The sequence below is a fragment of the Columba livia genome, chromosome 11, assembly GCF_036013475.1.
Source record: "Columba livia isolate bColLiv1 breed racing homer chromosome 11, bColLiv1.pat.W.v2, whole genome shotgun sequence".
In the NCBI taxonomy this organism is placed as follows: Eukaryota; Metazoa; Chordata; class Aves; order Columbiformes; family Columbidae; genus Columba; species Columba livia.
The window spans coordinates 18,284,502-18,307,442 of record NC_088612.1 but is presented as its reverse complement, the minus strand read 5'-3'; the positions used below and the strand labels follow the sequence as shown (position 1 = coordinate 18,307,442).

Sequence of the window (22,941 nt, the reverse complement as noted above, 5' to 3'; positions counted from 1 at the left end):
TTGGGTTGGGTTTTGTTTATATCATGTTTTATGCCAAAAAACACTCTAAAATATTTACTGAGAAGATTCAGAAAGTTTCCACATTTCAGCATGAATTGCCTCCATTTTCTACAGCAAGCAGATACTTCCCTGATCTACAAGCAAGTACTTGGTGCTATCCTATCAAGTCATCTCCACTACAAATCCATGTCTTCCGGCAGGATTAACAAGTGCATGCACTGTAATGTCCGCATAACTATCCTCAATTCAACGCAGTATTGTCAGGCTCTTGACTTGTCTTTCTGACTTGTAGCTACCAAGAGCTGACTACTTTTAAAAGCATCCTCAGCTTTGTTTTGTGCACAGAAGGTCTGATTTGTACAAGCCAGGGTCATCTCGACCTTTTTAGTCTTGGATCTTACCAAGCATATCTACAATACACAATACCACATGATGCAGATAATCCTTACATGTGTCAACGCTTCTGATAGTACATTCTGTTAGCAAGTTTGCTACCACATCTGAAAAAAATTTAACGCCAGAGACCCAGGAAGCTTTTCAGGTTATTAAGCCCCATACGGTATGACAAATGAAAATCCAAGCCCAAAGGCATATAATCTGAAACTCACCTTTAGAAATTGATACAGAATTCCAAAAGTATACTTCTACAGTAGTGTAACAACTCTAAGAAACTTAAATCCACCCCAAGACATATTTGCCTTAATTGCATATTTGCCTATGCATATTAGAACTACCTCTTCTTGAGTGATGTTTCTTTGGGTATTTGAGCACATTATGCTGATGGCAGTTTGGCTGAGCATGTCTATTTTGCATCATAAAGCACATAAGCAACTGGTAGAAATTCTGAACCTTCCTGACTTCTGCAAAGAATGAGGCAACCGAAGCCATGGAATGCAGAGCAGTGACTAAGCATCTGAATAACACAAGACACATTAATGCATACTTAACATACAGCAGTTACAGTATGGCTATTCAACCCCCTCTGTTGAGAGGCAACAGGTTCTTCATTAATTGTATTCATACAATGTTAACACCAAGTTCAACCAAGTTTTGTTCCTCTAGTATTGTTTCAAAAAAGAACAATCAAGCTTCCAAACCTTAAATACAGATCTGTTAAAATGAAGACACTTCAAAACAGTACTTGCATACTAGAGCTTATGCTTCCAGCACACCAGGACTCCACTTGAACAAATACACTGGAATCTTAAACAGAAAACAAGACATGTTTACAGGGAGGATATACAGAGATTTATTTAATCGGGTTTACTATTTACAGTTGAGATAACTTCCACATACTACTTTGCTACTCTACATGGCTACATTGTTTCCAAACCAAGTCAAGATCTACAGTCTAACAGTTCACTCAACACATAAAACCGCTCTTCATAGAAAAATGAAATATTTCATTATAGAACAGTAGTGCATACATTATAATCCTGAAAAGCCAGCTTATAGTTTAAACCATTAATGTCTGAAAGATTTGATCTCTGAAGGTCAAAACTGCAGTCACACGATCCTAATATTTTGGTTAGTCTTCTTTTATTTTTACATTTTTACATATAAAGTGTACTGGACTTCACTTAAGTGTTTTTAAAAAGCGACACTGGTAAGGGGCAACTTTTTTTTCTCAAATTAAAATCCAGCTGGCTTCCTTTGTACAACTTTGGCCAAAACATTTCATGTAGTGAAGGTTTAAGAAATCCTCTCTCTATATTCAGGAATCAGCCAGTTAATGCTTAGAGGTAATCTACTAAAGTAGGCACACATCCTTTGACTTTCATACCAACCAAATTCCACTTCACTTGCAAATGGTTCTGAAATTAGAAAGTTTACTAGTATACTAAAACATTGAGATACATGAATAGCTGGCTAAAACAGTGAAAGTCACAGGTAATTATATGGGTGTGTGTAAAGCTGAGTTGTTTTGCCCGTCACCAGTGTACAGTACGGCTGTCCCATCTGTGAAAGGTGTGCTCTGACCAAGCTTAGAGCAAGAAAGCGATCGCAGTAGACCTGGCCCATCCACCTTCCACACAAGTGAGATAAGATTGAACTGCGTGTTCGCGTTCTCTTCTAGGCATAGGTTCCGCCAGTGATGAGAAGTTCGTAGGCAGGATCCCGACTCCTCCTACATAGTACTATACAGGCACACAACATGCCCAGAAGCTACGGAGGGAAAAAAGAAAACAAGCTGAGTACAAAGAAGGTACTTCAAGAGATTTAACCTCGGCACAGAAATTTTCAGCATGCGCAAGACTGTTATTGTCCATAAGGTAAAGGACAACAAATACATTGTTCTTGACAAAGCTCCATTTCCTGCTGCGAAAGTGAAGGCCACAAACTCCAGCTTCGTTTTCTTGCAAGATTGTCTTGGACATGTTTAACAGAAATTTTTTTGAGTCAGCAACTTGTATTCTGTCTCAACAATTCAGATAGAAGACACTACTAATTTTTAAATGAATGGTACAGACTTAGATACCGTAGCTGGTATGAAAAAACAAAGTGAAATTCAAATGCATTTTCCTGCTGTTAAAATTAACAGTACCATGACTCTTGCTGGCCAGTTCGCCAGGAATTTAGGGTGTGATCACCCCATACACATTTACAAGACTTAAAACAAGATGAATGTAATCAGGGATGTGGGGCATTATATTTTACAGAAGTTGCACATTTCTTGAAGGTAGAGTAAGAGCATACCTACTAAATAAAAAAAAAAATCAGGTATAGCACTGTGTTCTATGGTCTACAGTAATTGGCAATAGCTTCTAGTAGAGACTGTATTCATTTGGTCATATGCATAGAAGTTTATTCACAGATGCAAATATTTCAAGATGCTCCTGCCATAGCTCTGGATTATAAAGCATCATCCAGAAGGTAAGTTTCTCAAAATCAAATCAGAACAAACTCAAAACACCCTTGAACAGAATGCAAAACAGAACGAAATCGATGAGCAGATGACTAAATGTAAAGCTTCTTCACTGATACAGCAAAAACCCAGTGAAAAAAAAACAGTAGTGGGACAAAAGGAGAATTGCTTTTAAAATAAAGTCTGATGCAAACATCACATGTGTAACAAGTCTAAAAGACGGTACACACAATGCAGTACTTAAGTCTGATGAAGACTGAAGAATGTTTTAAAAACCCTGAGGTTAAATAATCAGTGATTAAGAGAGTCATGATGAAATTCTAGTATTATCTTTTAATTTCCTGGAAAGGAAAAAGCTGTAAAGATTAATAATATCCTTTGTCTGGACTGTATTATCTGCTTTGGATCTACAGCAGAAACCAGCTCATGTTCCAAAAAGCACATGGAGAGTAAGCTAGAGAATGGCACTTCAGACTGTTGGTAAAAACAGCACCTTTCTTCGCTTTCCATCAGTGCTCTGGCAGTTCCAGCTCACAGACTAACTCCCAAATATGTTACAGAATCATAGAATGGTTTGAGTTGGAAAGAACCTTTAAAGGTCATCTAGTCCAACAGTTGTGCAGTAAGCAGGGACATCTTCAACCTGAACAGGTTGTTCGGGTTGTCACATTCATGTCAAAGTAAGAGAAAAAACAATCACATGAGAGAATGACATGGACACAGCTCTTCCAAGTGAAGGAGGTAATTAAAAAAAACTTAAACTCTTCATTTCAGAAGTCCAACTTGTGGTAGTTGCCAGTGGCTACAGAACTCCGAAGAAGGCTCTACAACTACAAAAACACCTTTTTCCCTGTTCAAAATAAAGATAAAATGAAGAGAGTGCTGCAGAGGTACATCTCCTTTAGTCTTCTAATCATGTATGTCAAATAAATAAAAAGTTCCATCACATTTAGTTATTTACACAAAGATAATCCTGTTCAATGATTCACTCAAGACAATCTATACAGAGTTCTGCAAATCTGAAACAATTAGGTACTACAATAAGCCTACTGTAATCAACTTTTGAGTTACTCTTTAAACCACTTATATTCCTTCGGAAACCACCAAGCATGTTCCTAGAATTCACTGTAAACATAGAAGTAACTCCTATATTTCAACTTTTGCTGCAGAAATTATTTATTATGTCATTAAAAAAGTATGCTAGCATCTCTAAAACCTATTCCAAGGCATTTGATTCTGTTGCTTCACTTGCTACTTAGTATTGTAAACAAAAATATTTGAGAAGTCTGTGTTGAGGAAGTATATACGCATCCCTCTCTAACTTTCAGAAAAGTTTAGACATCTCACATGGTCAGAAGGTTTAGCTTGCTTCGGATTTTTTTAAGCTATTATTTTATTTTTAAATATGCCTGCTAGTAGTAACTAGATCCAATCTTCTAAACTGTTTTGCCTTTTTTTGTACAAAAAAAGCTCACTGGCTATATACACATATGCCAAGCTCATCATCTTACAGACGCTCACTAACTACAAAAGCTATGTCTAAGAATGAACTCTACAGCAAATCAAGCAGCACTTCTACTGCACTGCAGTGCCTTCGCTCCCTCCAGTTTGCCTCCTACTTGTGAACAGTTCTGTGCGGTCACTGCCGTTGAGACCAGGGAAGATCTCCACAGTAACTGAAACATGAGCATCACAAAAATTGCTTCTATGCAGAAAAGACTAAGTTTTGCACAGATTCCAAGCCTTGCACAAATTCTCCTCCACTCAGTGTTTTCATTTTAAAGAAAGCACTGAAGGCTACATTTTTTGACCATAAGCTATCAGAGGTAATGAACTTCGGCCAGCCTTATTGCATAACATAGGAAATAACAATCAGCACAGGGTGGACTCCAGGCAGTGAGTACAGGAACAGTAGCAAAATTCACCAAAAGGTAAGAAAAACATAATTACTCTCTAAGTTTCCAAGAAACGACCCAAGTTACAGGCCATTTCCTGAGGTTTACATTCTTATCTCCATTTCAATTAGCCCACAGACTGCTTTGCTGAGGATCAGGCTAAGTACATATTTCAACTCTGTATTACAAGAAAGAGGATGTCACACCTTCTGTTTTAAGTTTCAGGAGATAAATAATACAGCAGTTTGAATACTGTGTAGTATCAACTTGACTGAGTCATTTTAAAACGTGAATTTACAACCATTTGAACTGTGGAGCAAAGATACAAGAATATCACCTCTGAGAGACTGAAATGTAATTGCCACTCAGTAAATATTACTAGACAGAAATTTCAAGGGTATTTCCAACACTCTGTCGTCTATATTTATATTTATGCTATTCATTTTCTAAAAAGATATCAGATAGCTTGTTTTAACTTTAACCAAAAAGATTACAAAATACTATACTGCAGCACTTGCAAAGAAATTTTTCTGATGTTCTCATTTTTTTGCAACTATTTAGACAATATATACTTTCTGCCAATAGCTTGAAAACTGACATGCTGAGACAAACCAAAGGGCACCCACTACAGAAGGGAGACAACTAACATGCTTGCCTAGAATTCTTGAGCCAGGACCAACAGAAGGATGCAAGCAGCCACATTTCCATTGCAAGCATGTATCAGTAATTCTGGCCCAATCCCACAGAGGATTATAACTGTGCTGCATTTTGTGGCAGACCCATGAATCGACCTGCAAACTCCAAAACCTGGAATAACGCCTCCTCTTGGGATTCAGCTCACCTAGCCTTGGAACACATTTTTTCATACATAAAAATCTGCCACAGTAATCATAGTTGTGGTAAATCCATTCATTTACATGACACAAATATATTTCAGTGTTCAAGACAAGTACTACTTTAACAGGTAAAGTTTTAAGAATGGCAAATAATAAATATCTTCCTCCAGAAGATTCAGCACAGATCTCACCCACTTTAAAAGTTCCATAGCTGAAGTAATCTGGTTCTGGACAGTTCAATAGTATTACTGTATACAGTGTTACCTATGAGCACATCCTTATAGCATTGGAAGAGAAATTTAACCATATTGTCACAAGACTGTTTCAAGGTAAGCTTTTGCAAACGTAGAATCCAGCTCAAAAGCTATATTTGAAAATGGAAGTGCCTTAACAGCCTGATTCAAGATGTTACAATATTTTCTGAATTCAAATGCTATCAAGGGCATAAAAGTAACTTTGCTATTAGTTTTAAAGTCTCTTGGGATTCAGCATATGGATTACATTTCTCAGAAGCCATAACATTGGTACAGTCTGAAAATAACATGATTAATGTAATAAGCCTACCAAATTGATGAGCATTCAAAATTCCAATTTTATGGATTTGCTTAGAAGGCAATCCTCATCTTTTATTAAAAAAAAAAAACTAAATAAATACTGAGATACATATCAGCCCATTTCCTCAGTTACTTTTTTTTTTTATGACCAGGGTAACTGTACCAATTAAGGTTCATGTGGGAGACAGCCTGCGCTCAACTTTAAGAAGGCAGGGTCTCCGGTTTATAGAGTGGTTTTGTTTGTTTGTTTTTTCCCCTTAAGTCCAGAAACCAATAAATCTTGAAGACAACGCAAAGCTCAGTTGAACAAGAGCAGAGTATGCTATCAAAACCCCTGGTGCACCTCCTGGGTGCTCCTGACATTATTTGTATGCCATGAAGCATGGTTAAGTTGATGAACCTCTAAAACGTCATGAAGTATGAGCTACCTGTTTTAAAGTGGGAAGTTAAATACTGTGCAAATTCGTCAAGTGTTAAATACCATCTGGCCATGTTCACGATACTTGATACTTAGGTAATTAGTTTTCAATAAATAATTTACCATTTACATTCTAGCAGATTATGGCATGTAATACTGTTTAGCTGTCTTCAAATCTAACAGAATATAAATCTACACAGCAGTAGCTTCTAGACAATGCATGGTTGACAAGTTCTGTATTGAAGTCCTTTAGTCCTTCTGACTGATGTTCATTTATTCCCCAAACAAAGTAGGGTCTAAAGCTGTCATCATCCCGCGCATACTTGCAATAACCTGGACAGTAGTTTAGAATTTCATTTAAGAACAAGTTTGCAGCTAATAGAACATTCTCTTACCTGAATAGCAGCAAATGCTAGCGCTGCCCAGATGACATACATCATGATCTCTTGAAGCTTCTTTACAACCAGAGCCTCACATCCCTGAAACAAGTAGATTTCTTACATATCTGGCAACCCCATGTAAACACACACCAAAAACACCCCACAACATCAAATAGAGCAAAAAAAATAATCCAAACACTGAAAAAGTCATTATTTTCATCTGTGATATACTAAGTAAAGGAGAGGGTTTTTCTTTCCTCCAGAAACCACATTTATTTCCTGTTAAAGCAAATACACCCAAGACTTCAGGCTCCCACTGAAAAGACACATAATTATCAAGAAAAGCACATAGCTACCTCAGAGTAAAGGTCCATCGGGTGGGTCAAACTGCCAGTACAATTGCTGAGGGTTGCTTTGCAACAGCTGAGCGGCACACTGTTATTTTTAGTTTGTTTGAACCAGATGGTATCCTCCCAGTCTGAATAGTTACGGATCCCACAGCAGCGCAACTGAAAAATCATAGAGGTGAAGCGCCAATGTGTTTATCAGTCAAAAAGTGTGATGAGACAGCAATTCTAATAGCAACACCAAGAACAAAAGCATACTAGGATTATGTTCTACTGGGGAAAAATACATAAGCACTAAATATTTGAATCCAAACACAGCCATTTACACAAAATGCATCCCCTATCAGCAACATCATATGTCTATTCATTTTAACCAAGGTAAGCTATTTATTGACCAATCAGCTGTTTCCTAGATTTGTCAGAACGGAGGAAGATATGCTACACAAGTTGCAGAGCAACACAACATCTGTGTTTTAAGGACACAAAGGCCTGAAGAGTTCCCATGCGTCTCGCCATCTCACCTGCCTCTGTACATAGTCAATAGCACGACTGGCTGCATCAGGATTTGTCCCATTGTATCCATTGTATACTTTCCGAATGCTGTGATTAACTTCATCCTCCACCTGTGAAATATTAGCAAAGCATCTGCATTAGCACACCAACAGGAGTAGTACACATCTAGGTAAAATTATTTCACTTCTAATTACAGTAGTTCAGGAAACCAAGGAAACACTATCATCTGAAATTTGCATAATTTCATGGTACAGCTTTTTAAAATTCTAACTTGACTTTCACAAAGATGTTGCTAGATGGCAGCTAACGGATGAGGAAAAGAGAAAGCAGCTAAGATTTTACACAAAGCAGCTTTGCAATGTAGCTCAGAAAGGAAATTGCTTTTTTGACAACAATGCAGCAAACATTCCATGAAGTTAAGGGCTCTGTGAGAGCATGTATTCACCTTTCCACTTCCTACTCCTCCTTCAAAGTTCCAAACCAAACCTCGCATAACCATCTGGGCCAACTTGTTCCCTTTTGGACCACAAGGATATGAGTAAGTAATACTACCTGCTCTTCCATTCTCACTGAGGCACAGGTAAATTCTCAAAGATGAGGTCTTCTAGCTGACTGTTCTACCCTACAGTGACCAAGCTCTCTTTTCAGTCCCAGTCCCCCCACACTTGGTGAGAAATGCTGACGGCAGTACACTGTACATAGCAACACTTACTGGAATAGCTCCTAAAGCTACTGCGAATGAGTCAAGCTGCTAAAGATGCTGTCAAGCATGGGCTAGAAATGGATGCCACCCAAGAATCAACACTTGTCCCCCAAAAAGGTGTCTTATAATGCCCATTTTGGAGGGAATCTTACTAGAACCTTTTAAGTAATGTCTTTCACTGCAAACTATTACTTAAATGCACAGAAAGTTTGGTGTAGGTAAACACTTGTACAGTAGTAAAATTAGCTCTGAATTGATTTTTCTCATCATATTCAGCAGGAATTATGTGCAAGGAACATAATCTTAGGGATGAGCATTAATTAAGCATGCATAGGGAACTGCTGGAGAGGGTCCAGCGTAGGGCAACGAAGATGATGAAGGGAGTGGAGCATCTCCCTTATGAAGAAAGGCTGAGGGAGCTGGGGCTCTTTAGTTTGGAGAAGAGGAGACTAAGGGGGGACCTTATTAATATCTATAGATATATGAATGGTGAGTGCCATGAGGATGGAGCCAGGCTCTTCTCGGTGGCAAAAATGATAGGACAAGGGGTAATGGGATCAAGCTGGAACACAAGAGGTTCCACTTAAATTTGAGAAAAAACTTCTTCTCAGTAAGGGTGACAGACACTGGACCAGGCTGCCCAGGGAGGTTGTGGAGACATTCAAAACCTGCCTGGACATGTTCCTGTGTGACCTCACTTAGGTGTTCCTGCTCCAGCAGGGGGATTGGACTAGATGATCTTTTGAGGTCCCTTCCAATCCCAAACATACTGTGATATTCTTTAGATTCGCAAGTTACAACAGGAATGTCTTGGCCACACATCAAACTCTTAAATGCCTTAAGGGAAGAGTTTTCTGCAGCAGTTCTACAAGCTTCATTCCCCCCACTCAAGAATGCTGGTTGTCTTTATAAGTAAATCTGTAGCAAGACTGATACAAATAAAAGTCAATTTAGCCTGCAAAGGTAACTCATTTCAGACTAGTTTAAAATCAATTGTTTGATGATTTAACTAAATGTGGTCTACAATTCTGATTTGTATAGTAAGGCAACTGTTCAATTTGTCATATAGGTTTTAAAACACTTTCAGTGCTTGATTGTATAGCATTTGGCTTATGGTTCAATAAGGGCAACATTAGGCCTGAAAGACAAGCAAATTACATGAAATGCAAACAGAAATCACTAGCTCTACCTAATTGGCAGGTTTTCTGAAAAATGAAGAGTTAACTACTTCACATAGGGCAAAAAAGCCAGTTAGTCCTTAACCAACTGACAACCTGTTTAATCCCTACTGCCATTAAACAGTGGGAAAAGTCAATTTCTTTAGCCATAACCCTTGTCAACAACTTGTATGAAGCCAGACAGTATAGATTAACATATGCAATCTATTTGATTTTATTATTATGCAGTGTTGGTTTGTATACCAAAACAAAAGACAACATTTAAGTTATTGCATATCAAAACAATATGCCCTATGTTCAAATATTGTGTAACCTAAATCATTCACAATCTCAAAGCATAAATAAATTAGAAGGCCATCTGGAAAACAGAAAGGTACCAACTACACAACTCCCTTCTACTGTTCAACTGCTAATGATAGATTCCAGCTATTTTTTTTTTTTGCCTCTGAGAAAACTTTCTGCTTTGCTTTGAAGCATTTTAAGATACTGATATCTCAAACTGACCCACTTACAGGTTTGGTTTTACTCCTTTAAAAAATACCCATGAACAGCTCTACAGAATTGAATACAGTAAAGACTACATCTCCGTATTTTGTTCGCAAGAAAACATTTACTGAAACTGAGTAGTTATTACCTTTGCTCTGTAGATGTATCCAAGAACCACCACCACAACTTCAGTGACAAAAACCAAGAGCAGGATGATCACAAACTGTAAAATACAATCAAGAGTGTTTGTGCAAATAGTTTTACCCATTTACTTTCTGAAATTCTCTATATAGATTTTGCTATTTAAAGGATTTTTTCAGCCAAGGTTTTGATTTATCAGACAACTTAAAGTAGGCAATGAAGTTGATCGAATGAGCCCCGAATTAACTTCATTCAAGAAACTAGTGCTCACAGCTTCACCAACTAATAAGAAGCTTCCCAGGCAGGCAAGTGCTGATCAAGAGGACTCAAAGCACTGTACTGGAGCGCTTTAATCAAGTGTTTCTGTCGATTTTCTTTCTGTTAGATAAACAGAAATGTCACATCCAAGAAGCTACTTAGGCTTTTACCAAGAGTGGTACGTGGACTAAGAAAATGTTTCTTCAGGTTAAACCCTGTAAGAACTGACAGAGATGGCAAGCTATGCATTTGTCCTGGTATATTATAGATCACATGCAAAATAAACTGCTAAAGTAGTCTAGTAGTCACAGTATCCAACCAAAAAAATCCCCATGGGGACAGTTTAAAAACAGACCTCTCTTCTCTCCTACCTAATTATCAAGTAGAAATTCGAGTTAAAATGCATGGAAACACATGGCATAAGATGCTGCAAACAAAGTGTCCAAATTAAGCCAAACAGAAAAAAATATTTAGGCATCATAAAAACCCTCAGTTAACCTTGATGCAGGATACTTAAAGCAAGAAGGCTTCTGGCTCAAGATTCTCTGTCCAATTTCAGCTTTTCAACCAGAAGAGATAAAAGTGAGATTTAAAGACTGTAATGACTTAATGATATGGTTTTTACATTTTTTTAGATTTTAGTTTTTTAAATGAGATGACCACAGTTCTAAAAAAGCTAAAACCGAGGAACCTTCTGCTGCTGGAACTGCCTAATTTAACACTATCATACAGAACAGAAAATTGAAGTATGATGTTCTTAACAAAATAAAAAGAGAAAACATTCAAGGCCATGAAATAAGATTAGAACAAACTTCTAGAAATATATGTTTTAGAAGTCTATTAAAAGGGGAGGTGCCAGGCATATAACAAGCAAACACCAAAGAAAAACTCCACAACTTACCGTAGCAAGTCCACAGCGACTTTCTCGAATTGTGGCACAGCATCCAATAAGCCCAATAATAAAAAGAAGCGTTCCCACAGCTATGATAACAACTGCTGGAATTAGTGTGTAGACATCTTCGAAGAAGTGATCATAGTCATCATACGTGATGAACACGTAGGCTCCCACATAGCACAGTATACCTGCTGCTGCCTACAATAGACAAAAGAACACATTACGTTTCTTTGAACACCAAACCCTCCTTTCAGGAAGCCTACTTTGCAACAATTATTTAATAAAACACGATAAAGTAGTCATCCTCAGAAATTACATCCTCTTAATTTAGACATCTTTGCTAGCTTATAGCACATGTTTATTAGGAACATCTCAAATGTAGGCCAGCCAGTAGTTTTCAAATTACATTTAATCTGGACAGATTAAGTTTTGAGTACATTGTAGAAGTCTTCTGAGGTGCACAGTAAAATAGTGAGGGTAACCATGCTATGAGCACCAAAACTTCGCTCCTTGTTCTCAAATACTTCCTTCCCATGCTGTGAACTAAACTTTTGACATAGCCTAACATTCACAGTACTCGTTCACATACTTTTGAGAACGGAATTCCAGCCCATCCAAGCAGCATGTTATTTGCTATTCAACAGCAATTCAGAACATGTACGCAATTCTTTTATCCGCCATTATTTACCTCCTAATATTTATTATTCCATTTTGATTCTGATTAATAGCTATAATTTAATGTTAGAGAAGAATAGACTGCAAATTAACCTCTGCTAGGGAAAAATGAACTGCTAGAAACAACCACCTTTTTGAAGCATTCACAGCACTAGAAAATCTTATTCGAACCAACTACGCAGGTAGGCATAAACAAAGAACACCAGTTATTACAAGACAGAACCAGATATCTGGTGAGACATAGTACAAAACTTTGCAGTTTTTAAAAGGTATATTCTCAGAAGGATCATTGTAGAAAATGGTATTTAACAAAGAAGCAAAAAAAAACCCACCCAAAAACCAAACTCACTTAAAAGTTACTGCAAGTAAGACCTGTAGGATGGATCCGCCACTATATGGATTTAAAACACTAAGACAACTCATTTATATCAATCTGACATGACCTCACCTCCCTTACAGCTATAGGGATCCCAACACAACAATACCTTCATTAACTTTAAGCTGAGCAGACCTAGTGAAGGACTGACAGCTGTTGCTTGACAAGCCAGATAACACACTTTTCTTTCAAAGTAAAAGTGCCTTATCAATCTTTGCTTTACAAATGTCTGTCATAACTGTCTTCACACTTGCTGCAGAATGAAAAAGTCTTGCTATATATTAAAATGAAGCGTTTATATTCAACTGATTTGCAATGACAGACAATATAATTTTTAGAATGCCATGACACACTTCTCTCATGTCCCAATACAAAGGCTAAGCTCTATCAATCCACTCAGGAGATGCAACCATGCTACAATCTGGGACATTTCATCTTGCTGTAAAGGGTGGTGTCTCCATTACAATCCAATCCATACCCTGGACACACAAGTTCACCCAACTGGAACATTACACACTTCAGTTCTATTTGGGCAAGAACACTGCAGGCTGCCTCCAGCCTCCTTTCCCACTCTGTGGCCTTTTAACTACCCCTGCACTGCAAAGATGAGAATGGACAGACACATATATTGTTAGTACCAGTAGCTATAATACTACAAGTCTGGGTCATGCTACTGTGGAATCAAAGAATTCATTAATAATTTAGGCCAGGAGGGACCTCAGGAGATCATTTAGTCAAATTTCCTGCTCTAAGCAGGGTAAAAAATGAATTCAGACCAGGTTGCTCAAGGCTTTGTCCAACGTCTTCAAAATCCACGGATGGAGATTCCACAAACTCCCTGGACATCCTGCTCAATGTGGCACAGAGCAGGACAAGCCATAAGAAGATGGGCCCATAGTATTTCAGCACTGTTCGCTACTATGTACAAAAGTACTGCAATACTACTGCAACTATTTCCTATAAAACAATACTGCATAAACACTATAGAATAATACTTTACATATGGAATATCCCCTGCAGCACTTTGTTATAAAACACTACGTCAAAGTAAAAGTTATTAAGAGACAGCTCAAAAGTATCATCAGTTCTGTGTGGATCTGAGCAATATATTTCACCTCCCTGACTCTCTTTCTGCAGTGAAGGTGTGTACTCCACAGGAATCTTAAAAGCATCCAGAAGGTTCATATTCATTCAATAAAAGGTGCTATGTAGACACAACAGCAGTGAAACTGAAAATTCAGTAACAGTCACAGACCAACAGCAAGACATCTTCTCCAGACAGGAAAATCCAAAGGGAGCAAGCTACAACAAAATCACCCCTTTGCACAAAAGATGTTGAAATGCTAATCCAACTATACAAATCCTGCCATGTTAGGTACAACATGGCAAAATGCAGACATACAATTTTTGTACACAAAGCAAAGATTCAAAGTAGTGTCACTGAACAATGGAATTACATTAACTGTTGTCTAGCAATGAAGCGTGTGAATGACAGGACAGTGATGTAATCTCCCATTTCTAAGAACTAAAATGCTTGTTAGATATATGGTATGTTGCAAGGTGGCAGATGAAGAACACAGCTGTGGTTGGCATCAGGCATAGAAAGTATAAGACAAAACTGAAATCAGAATCCCTTTGTCCTTCTCTGTTGTGAGGAATTTAAGTGGCTTCCTTTTCTAAGAAAAATACGGTTCATAAACAGCATGAGGACATATATCTGAAACAAAAAAAATAAGCTTAACCTTTGAAAAACTGTCTTCAGGTGTTAGCTTTGCTCTCCTACTTCTAGCAGCATACATAGTTTAAGAAATTTTGCTCTTCCAATATTATGCCAGATGAGTCTGACTAGTGTAGAGATTAAATATTGTCTCAAAAACTAAGAAGAGTCACACTCTGGGCTTGTTATAAAAATTAGTATTTTGTAATGACTACCAGAAAGACAGATTTTTCCTTGGACTTTTCAGATTAAAGCAGCCTGGTCTGAAGACTTCACTAAATCCTTTCCACACATGGTACTATAATGACTAGCCAGCCATGACAGCATTCGGCCTTAGGTTTTGCTTCTACAAGAGGCTGTGGAACTAGTGTTTCTATGGAAGAAACTACAGAATTTTGGGCACAGTAGTGTGCATTCATATGTCTATAAACTTTGCACTAGAACAATGAGGAAGTTGAAGATAAAGACATCGCCTCTACTTGATGCAGTGACCATATCCTGAAAAATTAGTGCTATTTCTTCCTCAGAATCACTTCAACAAATAATTTTCAGGGGGGTAGGGGACTGGCAGAAGTCGTGAAAGCCAAGGTGCCTGCTGGAGTTTCCACAAGTTTTAAAAGCTATGAAGTTTAACACTTCCTTCCTGTGTATCATAGTTTAACGCTATTTTTGTACAGGTATAATACCTAGTCTCTCACAGAACAATGAAAACAGCAACACTACCCAGTTAGTTTACAGGAAAACAAGTCTCAAATGCCTTCCCTTTTCCTCTCACAGCACAACCACGGGATGCTTAGTGTTTTCTTCAGCCTGCTCTAAACCAGAGAGGTCTCTAAACCAGCATTTTAGTTGGGATTAGGAAAGTGCTTTTGAAGCAAATATTTTTGCTCCTCTTCTGGTAATTTTCACTTATGACTTTCTGGATGCATCACTGAATAGTCTTATGAGTGTACAATAGGACTCGCTTTGTGTGAAACCAAACCAGAAGATAAGCGCATTTACTGTACTAGCTGCTCATAGGTGTTCAGTCCATGGGACCTTCCTCCCTCCCCACAACACAGTACTCTTAACATCTGGTCCTCAGCACAACTGGGTTTTACTCTCCCTCCACAGTACCATGTTATATGTTAATGTAAATAAAGCATAAATACTGTGACAACATATAAATAGCTAGTTTTACCTATACAAAGTATGCAATCTACATTGATCCATGCTGTACCAGTTAAATGCACACATATTACCTGTTGCAACTCAAGAATAAAGTAGAACATGTGCTTTTAAAAAGAAAAAAAATTTTAACCCCCAAAATAATAGCTTGCACTTAAATCACTTGCTTCTCTAAAAGGGAATAACCCAGAAAAATTGAAACCTGTATCACAAGTAAAGACATGAGGATAGTTTTTTTAAAAAAATGCACAAAATAATTCAAATCTCAATACTTATTATCCTGCAGAATAAACAATAAATCCACGGAAGTTCAAACTTGCTCAAGTCAAAGACATTGGATAAAAAGCTACTACATTTACAATCATGCATTTATTATCAATAAATGGAAGCCAAATATATGAACTGCTCACAGTTCAAATAAGTCTTTGATAAACAGGGACTGAAGAAAGAATTCTCAAACTTAATCTGCTCAAGGCTCTGAATAGAGATGGCAGCAGCTCCTGAACCCACGCCAGGTCACATGTGTGCTCCAGGGAGGTGACTGGTTATTCAGCATACACATATCCTTTTAGAGTTGTTTGCATCCAATTTGTAGTACTGAATCTAAAGTGCCATACTCAGATGAATTAAGCTTTAAAAAAAGACTGCCCAGACAAGTATACTCAATGAAGACAGTTTGTTGGAGAAGGCTTGAACAATTAGGCATCCCTTTCATCAGAGGAAAAGTTTAAAAATATGTAGATCTCTTATCATTCAGAAAAAGCTTGATATTACTGCTTTGGCATGGGCTTTTAAGGATTTTTTAGAAGTCAAACAAGCATGCAAAGAACTGGAGATCTAATGACACAATTACATAGGCAATTATAAATGTCACTCAAAGCATGTATGTTTGTTTGGGGTTGTTTGTTTGCTTAAGTAGGCTGCAAACACACACCAAGTTTTCAGTAATGCTCACATACTGCAGTAGTTTGAAAGGTAAAAGATGATGATGACTGGGAAGTACAATATTTAAACTACTTGTTCTGTTGATCATATATTTATCAACCACTGACACAGCAGCTCCATTTACAAACTAATGCTTCCTCTTAGTACCCTACTAACGTTGCTCCCAAACAGGTCTGATGAAAACTGGTCCAAAGTATTGTCTTTCATGTTCCTTTGCTGTTCACCTTGCTATTCCATTCCACTTTGTAACATAGGTAGGAATATTCCAAAGGGTTATAAAATAAAGGCATGTAAAATTCAAGTAAGCCAGACAGCTTTGTCTATACTAGCCAAATTCAATTCTGTAACACTACACATAAAAGCCTCAAATTCAAATGCTTTTGCAACTAAAGCAAAAGGCTGAGCTAGGCTGCTTTTGCATTGGCACTACATATTGTGAGTATCACTAATTGCAAGAGGCAGTGCACCTGCAGACTGAGTATTTCTTTTTAACTGGAAGAGATGCTAACAATATAGCTGCTCTTTTACAATTATTGAGTCATGAGGGCTGTAACTTGATCTGGTGCTCCACTGTTTCCAGATTCCTTGCCCTCCACAAGAACAATGATGCTACCAAGTTTCACCAGGTAAAGTGATACTGCAAATTCCATGTACTTCTCAAGGATATGACATTAGCTCTGCAAGTTGTTTTTGCTTCTGTTGGCTATTAGCTCTACTTTTGAGTGCAAAACCAGCTGCAAAAAATCCTGAAAGATCTCAGGCAAAGAGTCAAAACTCACACCGTAAAGAAACATAAATGATACCACCATATCACTTAAAACCAAATTGAAGGCTTACCGAGAATGAGGGTCTGGCCCGTGTTTGCTACCTGAAAATTCATGTCCAGATATTGCAAGGAAAAAAAAAAAAACAACAAAAACACACTCACAGTGGTCACAACACTTAATGAGTTTTAAATTTTAACTTGGGTAAAAGTAATTTCTTTAAGCATAGGATTCCAAACCATTACACAGTCCTGCAAATACTTCCTTACTATAGCAGCACAAGCACAAAACATTTGACTTCCACATCCAGAAGTGAACGTCCTTCAAGACAAAACAGGCTTCAGTCAAGTAATCCCTGACAGGCAGCTTTTGGGATTGCCTGTCAATTATAGTCTTTGATCATCAAAAACTCTTGGGAAGTTTCTTCATTATCCCAGCTTTCAAAGTCCAGATCTGAGACAATTCCCCAGCTCCCTGTAAAACAGGAAGGCTTATTCCTACTTTCAAGAGGAAGTAAGGTCTACTTTTCTACTTTTTCTTTCTGCTGCTAAATTTCAATGACTTTTCCTGTTGCTGCATTTTCTTTCTTCTTCTCTATCAAAAACTCAGAACACACTACATACACATTGATAGCTACAGCTCTTTTTAAGGACAGCACAGCAAGTTCCCCTAAGATAATACTAGATAATTTCTGATACTATGGTTACTGTGGTGAGCATGCGTAAGTTGCAAAGCAAGCAGAGACCTATAGAAAGCATTCCTGCTGTAAAGAACTGAAGCCTTGAGATTTCTCTAACTAATCACACACACAAAAATTATAGTAGCTTAGTCAAATGAACTGTAAAAGTAATGATTTAAAGTCAGTTTAACTGCAAGAGCAAGTTAAGAAGTTAGTTTGCAACTACTGAGTTAAAGTATCGTAGAAACAGAATTCACTCTTTTTCTGAAGGGGCAGGACAGAAAGACGTATATCATGATGTATATCATGCTACTACTGATGATTACCACTCATCATGCCGTTTTGCCGCAGTACTTTGTTTTTAAAGCAGTATGTGTGTCTACAGTAGAAGTGGATGCTTGACACCCCTGCAAATACAACTTAGCTGAAGTGTCAAAGTACTACACCAAAAACTTGGGAAGCTGCATAAAAACCATCCAGCTTTCTATATGATAACCTAGCACCTGTCCTGCTGAGAGAAGAAGATAGTTTCCACAGTCTGTTTTCTTTAAAAGAAAAATTAAAATACATCTCTGCTTTTTCTTCAGCAGTAGAAGTGACAGTTTTCTGAACATTTCACATTCATATGACAGCTACCAAAGCACTCTAACACTCACATCCTCCCACTAATAAGAGAACCATGGTTGGAGGGAAGGGGAAAGTTATAATTCACTTGGATCAGCTATTCTTGCAGACTTTTGATACCAAACTACACAGAAGCACCTGCTGTTACTACAGATGACCATGAAGATGATGACAATCATAATACATAAGATTTATATATGATACCCTCTAGAGACACATTAAATTTATAAAAACAATTAAAGCAAGTTTCATGGTTACTTGGCAATAGATTACTGCCTATAATTTGTCAAGTGTCAGTGAAAATCTGGATTATCCAATTGTCAGAACTGGAACTACACCTGAATGACACAAGCAAAAGATTCCTGAAACAGTACAGAAGCAACTACATTGTCAACTACATGGGCACCAAACATTAACATACACAGCCAACTCAGTTAACAAGCAAAACACGACAGATCAAGAGTTGGAATTCTTCTCTTTTGCTATTTAAAAAAATGAAGATGTATGTTTGATGAAAGTATGTTGTTTCCTATTTTTATGCTATGGCTTGCTAAAGAGAGCACAGATTTTTGTAATTCTCACTTTTAGAAAGCCTGCCTCATTCCACATGCAGCTGATGAGCAGCAAGATTGTTCCAGCACAAGCAACCCAGTTACCTATCTGTCAAAAAGCTATCAGCACAAGTTGACTTCCTAGGCTGGAAACGGTTTACAGAATACAAAATTAGTGATGTTTCAATTTTATATGATCTACATCCTATCTAAATACAATCTATGTAAAATTCAGTTTGTCACAAAAAAGGTCATAAAAAACTGAAGTGCTAGATTCAGTATTACACAAAATAACTTTGTACCCACCACTGTTTAAACTGAATAACTGCAAATTTCAACATGCAATTAAACTACTAAATCCAGCAAAAAACAAAAAAAAAATACCTTTTCAAAATATAAAATATGAAAACTACCACTGAGCCTTCTGGGTAGGGAAGAAACTGCATATACATATTCTGTTAATTTATCCAGATCAGAACCTAATGTGTATCAGCACTAAAGAAAAATCTACTTAAAGGTGCCAGCAAGAACGCAACTTGCAGCACCTACATGTCCAGTCAAAAACTTAAGTCTGACGGAGCAGCTATGAAGTAGCTTTTTAATGCCATTTGTAACTACGCCTGTAACAAAAAGCCACACCCAACAAAGCAGATTCCAAACAAATGGCTGTCCTGAAAGGTTGATTTAACTGCCTCATACTTCAAAGTCCCAATTAGATTCCTAATATGAACCACAGAAAGTCAAATATGCCTCACATTTACTGCTCAACTCTCTGAACAGTTGTAGCTACAAATGCTAGCAAGGCTGCACAGATTTGCATTTTCTCTGACCATGTTCCATTTTAGGTGCTCATGAGAGGCATTCCTTTGTAAAAATTTAGACATGTATCCTGTAACATTTGTTAAATTTCATACAGCTTTCAATACTAAATGATGTAGCTATATATAGCTACATTTTTATGTTCTAATATCTTGTTACCTACTGTTACTTTTTCAAAGTTGAAACCTTTGAACAGCTGGGACAACAGATCTTCTGTTGCTGGAGCTGGGATTAGAGGATGAGAAATGCAGCAGCTAAATGCAGAAAAGGAATCCTTGAAGCCTACAGCATATTCCTTCATCTGTTACTGTTACGTTGTTTTGACAGGCCAATTACTACAGTGGATATAATGCCAAGCTACAGCCTGCATGTCCATCGTGAGAAAGGTCACTCAGAGCAACCCCGCTGTTCCCCCAGCCCAGGTGAGCTGTTGTCTTGCAGTCAGCACTAAAGTTGCTGCAGGTTTATGCGATACAACTGTGGCTACTGACTTGTTTCTGAACTATTAAGTTTTATACACCTATCTTAATTTTGTGTTAAAAATACGAGGAACAAGAGCTCCATACTTACCACTAAGTATCTGGACAGACAGCCCTAAAGTAGAAGACCCAAATCTAGACGGCCATAAAAGCTCTACAAAAATTGAACTGGCAGAGACCTGGAAACCTCAATAATGCATCTCAAGCTGTATTCGATTACACAAGCGTCTCTACCTCAAGATCTCTAACGCTCGTTAAGCCTTCGCTGCCAAGCTACCGAGGCAACCGATTCACCTCCATCCACGTCCCAGCTCGGGGGGGCGAACTGAGAGAGAGGGGGCTGGGCCCGCCGCTACCAGTCAGGCCCCGCCAAGGGGCACAAGGCGCCCGTTAAACAGAAAACGTTTAAACACCGGCGGAACCGGCGAGGCGGCGCGGGGAGCCTCCAGCCGCCGCCGTACGTGCCAGAGCTGCGCCCAGCGGCGAGGCGGCCCGGGCCGGGCCCGCAGCGCCCTCAGGGCCCGGCCTCCCGCCGCGGCCTGCCCAGGCCCTCCCCTCACCGCTGAGGGACAGGCAGCCCCTCGCCCGGCGACCCCGACCCTGCCGCGGGCTCACCCAGAAGATGAGGTTCAGGAAGACCAGGACGGTTTTGGAGGAGGTGATGCCGCACTGCCCCATGGCGCCCGCCGCCCCTCAGCCTCCCGCCGCTCCGCTCCCTCCGCTCCGCCACCGGCCCCGCCCCACGTGACCCAGGCGGCGGCGCGGCGAGCCTAAGATGGCGGCCGCTCGCGTCACGTGAGAAGAGGGGGCGGAGGAACCTAAGATGGCGAACCGCTCCCCCTTAAAGGAACCGCCGCGTGCCTCGCTGAGGGGCGGCTGCGAAGGCGCGCGCGGTTCGAGGGAGTTTCCCGGCCGCCCCTCAGGAGCGGACGCGGCTCGTCGGTCGTCAGCCCCGGGCAGCACTCCCGTCCTCAGAGATCCCCGTCCCGCTGCCACCGACAGCTCTTAGCAGACGTTTAGACTGTGAGGGAGAAGGAAACCCCATGCAGTTGCCCTCTGAGGGGTGGTTTGATGAAAGCATTTGGAGCCCTCGGGGTGGTGTCGGGCAGGGGTGAGGCCACAAAAAAGCAGCCGCCCCCGAGCTGGATCTCTTTAGTTTGGAGGAGACTGAGGGGTGACCTCATTAATGTTTATAGATAAATAAAGGGTGTCAGGAGGATGGAGCCAGGCTCTTCAAGGTGACAACCAATGATAGGACAAGGGGCAATGGGTACAAACTGGAACACAGGAGGTTCCACTTAAACATGAGAAGAAACTTGTTCCCGGTGAGGGTGTCAGAGCCTGGCCCAGGCTGCCCAGGGAGGTTGTGGAGTCTCCTACTCTGGAGACATTCCAACCCGCCTGGACACCTTCCTGTGTAACCTCATCTGGGTGTTCCTGCTCCATGGGGGGATTGCACTGGATGAGCTTTTGAGGTCCCTGCCAACCCCTCACATTCTGGGATTCTGTGAAATGGCGGCAATGTGGGTCTCGCTGGGCAGGTTGCCTTGTTGAGCTGCTACCAGCAAAGCGTATACAGGTGGTGCATGGTGTTGGACTGAGACGAGATCTCTGGGTGCACAAATGGATTTTAAGGCAGAAACTGAACCTTGTTCACAGTGACTACATTATCTGTGCACAAGGCATGGCAGGCAGGGAGAACAAATGTTTAAAGAGAACAGTGTGCATCTTACAATTGGGACATTTGTCTAGCAGCAGAAAAAACACTTCCAGTGAAGCACAAGAGCATGGCCCTTGTTGCAAAACCCAACAAACAGTGAGGAAAGCGCAAGTGTTGGTAATTGTTAGAATATTTTGGATGCATCTAAAGAGGGTAGGATTTGCCAGAGAAGAACAAAGGAGAAGGAATTTAAGAAATTATGAGGTGTGCAGTTTCCAAGCGCTGCACTTTCCTTGAGACTCCACGTGTCCCCTAGGAGCGAGGGCAAGGTAACAGCCATCCAGTGTTTGCTGCCCTATGTGTTCATAAGGTTCTCTTTAGCACAGCCAGGACGCAGCCCTGCGTTAAGAAAGCTTTGTTTGCTATCTCGCTAGTCAAATCAGCCCCTCCTTCCCCTGTTGATTCTGGCAGCATGGTATCTTCCTTCTTGTTCTTTCTTTTTTTCTCTTTCTTTTATTGTCTTTCTAGTCTCTAATCCTCTGCTTTTCCTAGAAATACCCGTTCTTCCCCCCCTTGGTGAGCTCACCCAATAGCTGCTCCTTGTTCCTTTTCTAGCAGGTCTACTTCTCAGGTGGAAACGGAATTACCCATGTTATTGAGGGCCTTAACAGTTTAGAGCTCAGTCTTGTAACAATCAATTACATTCCACTGTTCTGTTTCCATGGTAGCAAAGTTATTTTTTTTTTTTCCTCCTACAATTTTGGGAAGTTATATCCAGAACCTGTTCCTGGATACCATGGAGATACCAAGTCTTTTTTCAGCTTTCTTTTCAAGTCCTTATATGCTCACAGATGAAACTTCTCAATTTTGCAAGCCTTATCAGATCATTTTCTGTCACTAAAAATTGATTTATATAACCAGAAGAAATGCTCAAAGTTGGTTGTACTATTAATATGATTTTGCCTTGAATTTATGGCATTTAGGGTGTGATTGTGTCTTGTAATTTCTGCTTTGA

General features: G+C 39.4%; 1 protein-coding gene across 1 annotated transcript; it reads right to left on the bottom strand.

Annotated features, from left to right (window-relative positions):
• Nucleotides 1–1,225: 1,225 nt before the first annotated feature.
• Nucleotides 1,226–21,090, bottom strand: TSPAN3 (tetraspanin 3). Its single transcript, XM_065076261.1, has 7 exons — nucleotides 20,882–21,090; nucleotides 11,477–11,668; nucleotides 10,325–10,399; nucleotides 7,818–7,919; nucleotides 7,306–7,458; nucleotides 6,965–7,048; nucleotides 1,226–2,166 (listed from the first exon to the last, which is right to left on the bottom strand). The coding sequence occupies exons 1-7, from the start codon at nucleotides 20,942–20,944 to the stop codon at nucleotides 2,074–2,076; spliced, it is 762 nt and encodes a 253-aa protein (XP_064932333.1). The 5' UTR covers nucleotides 20,945–21,090; the 3' UTR covers nucleotides 1,226–2,073.
• Nucleotides 21,091–22,941: the final 1,851 nt, after the last annotated feature.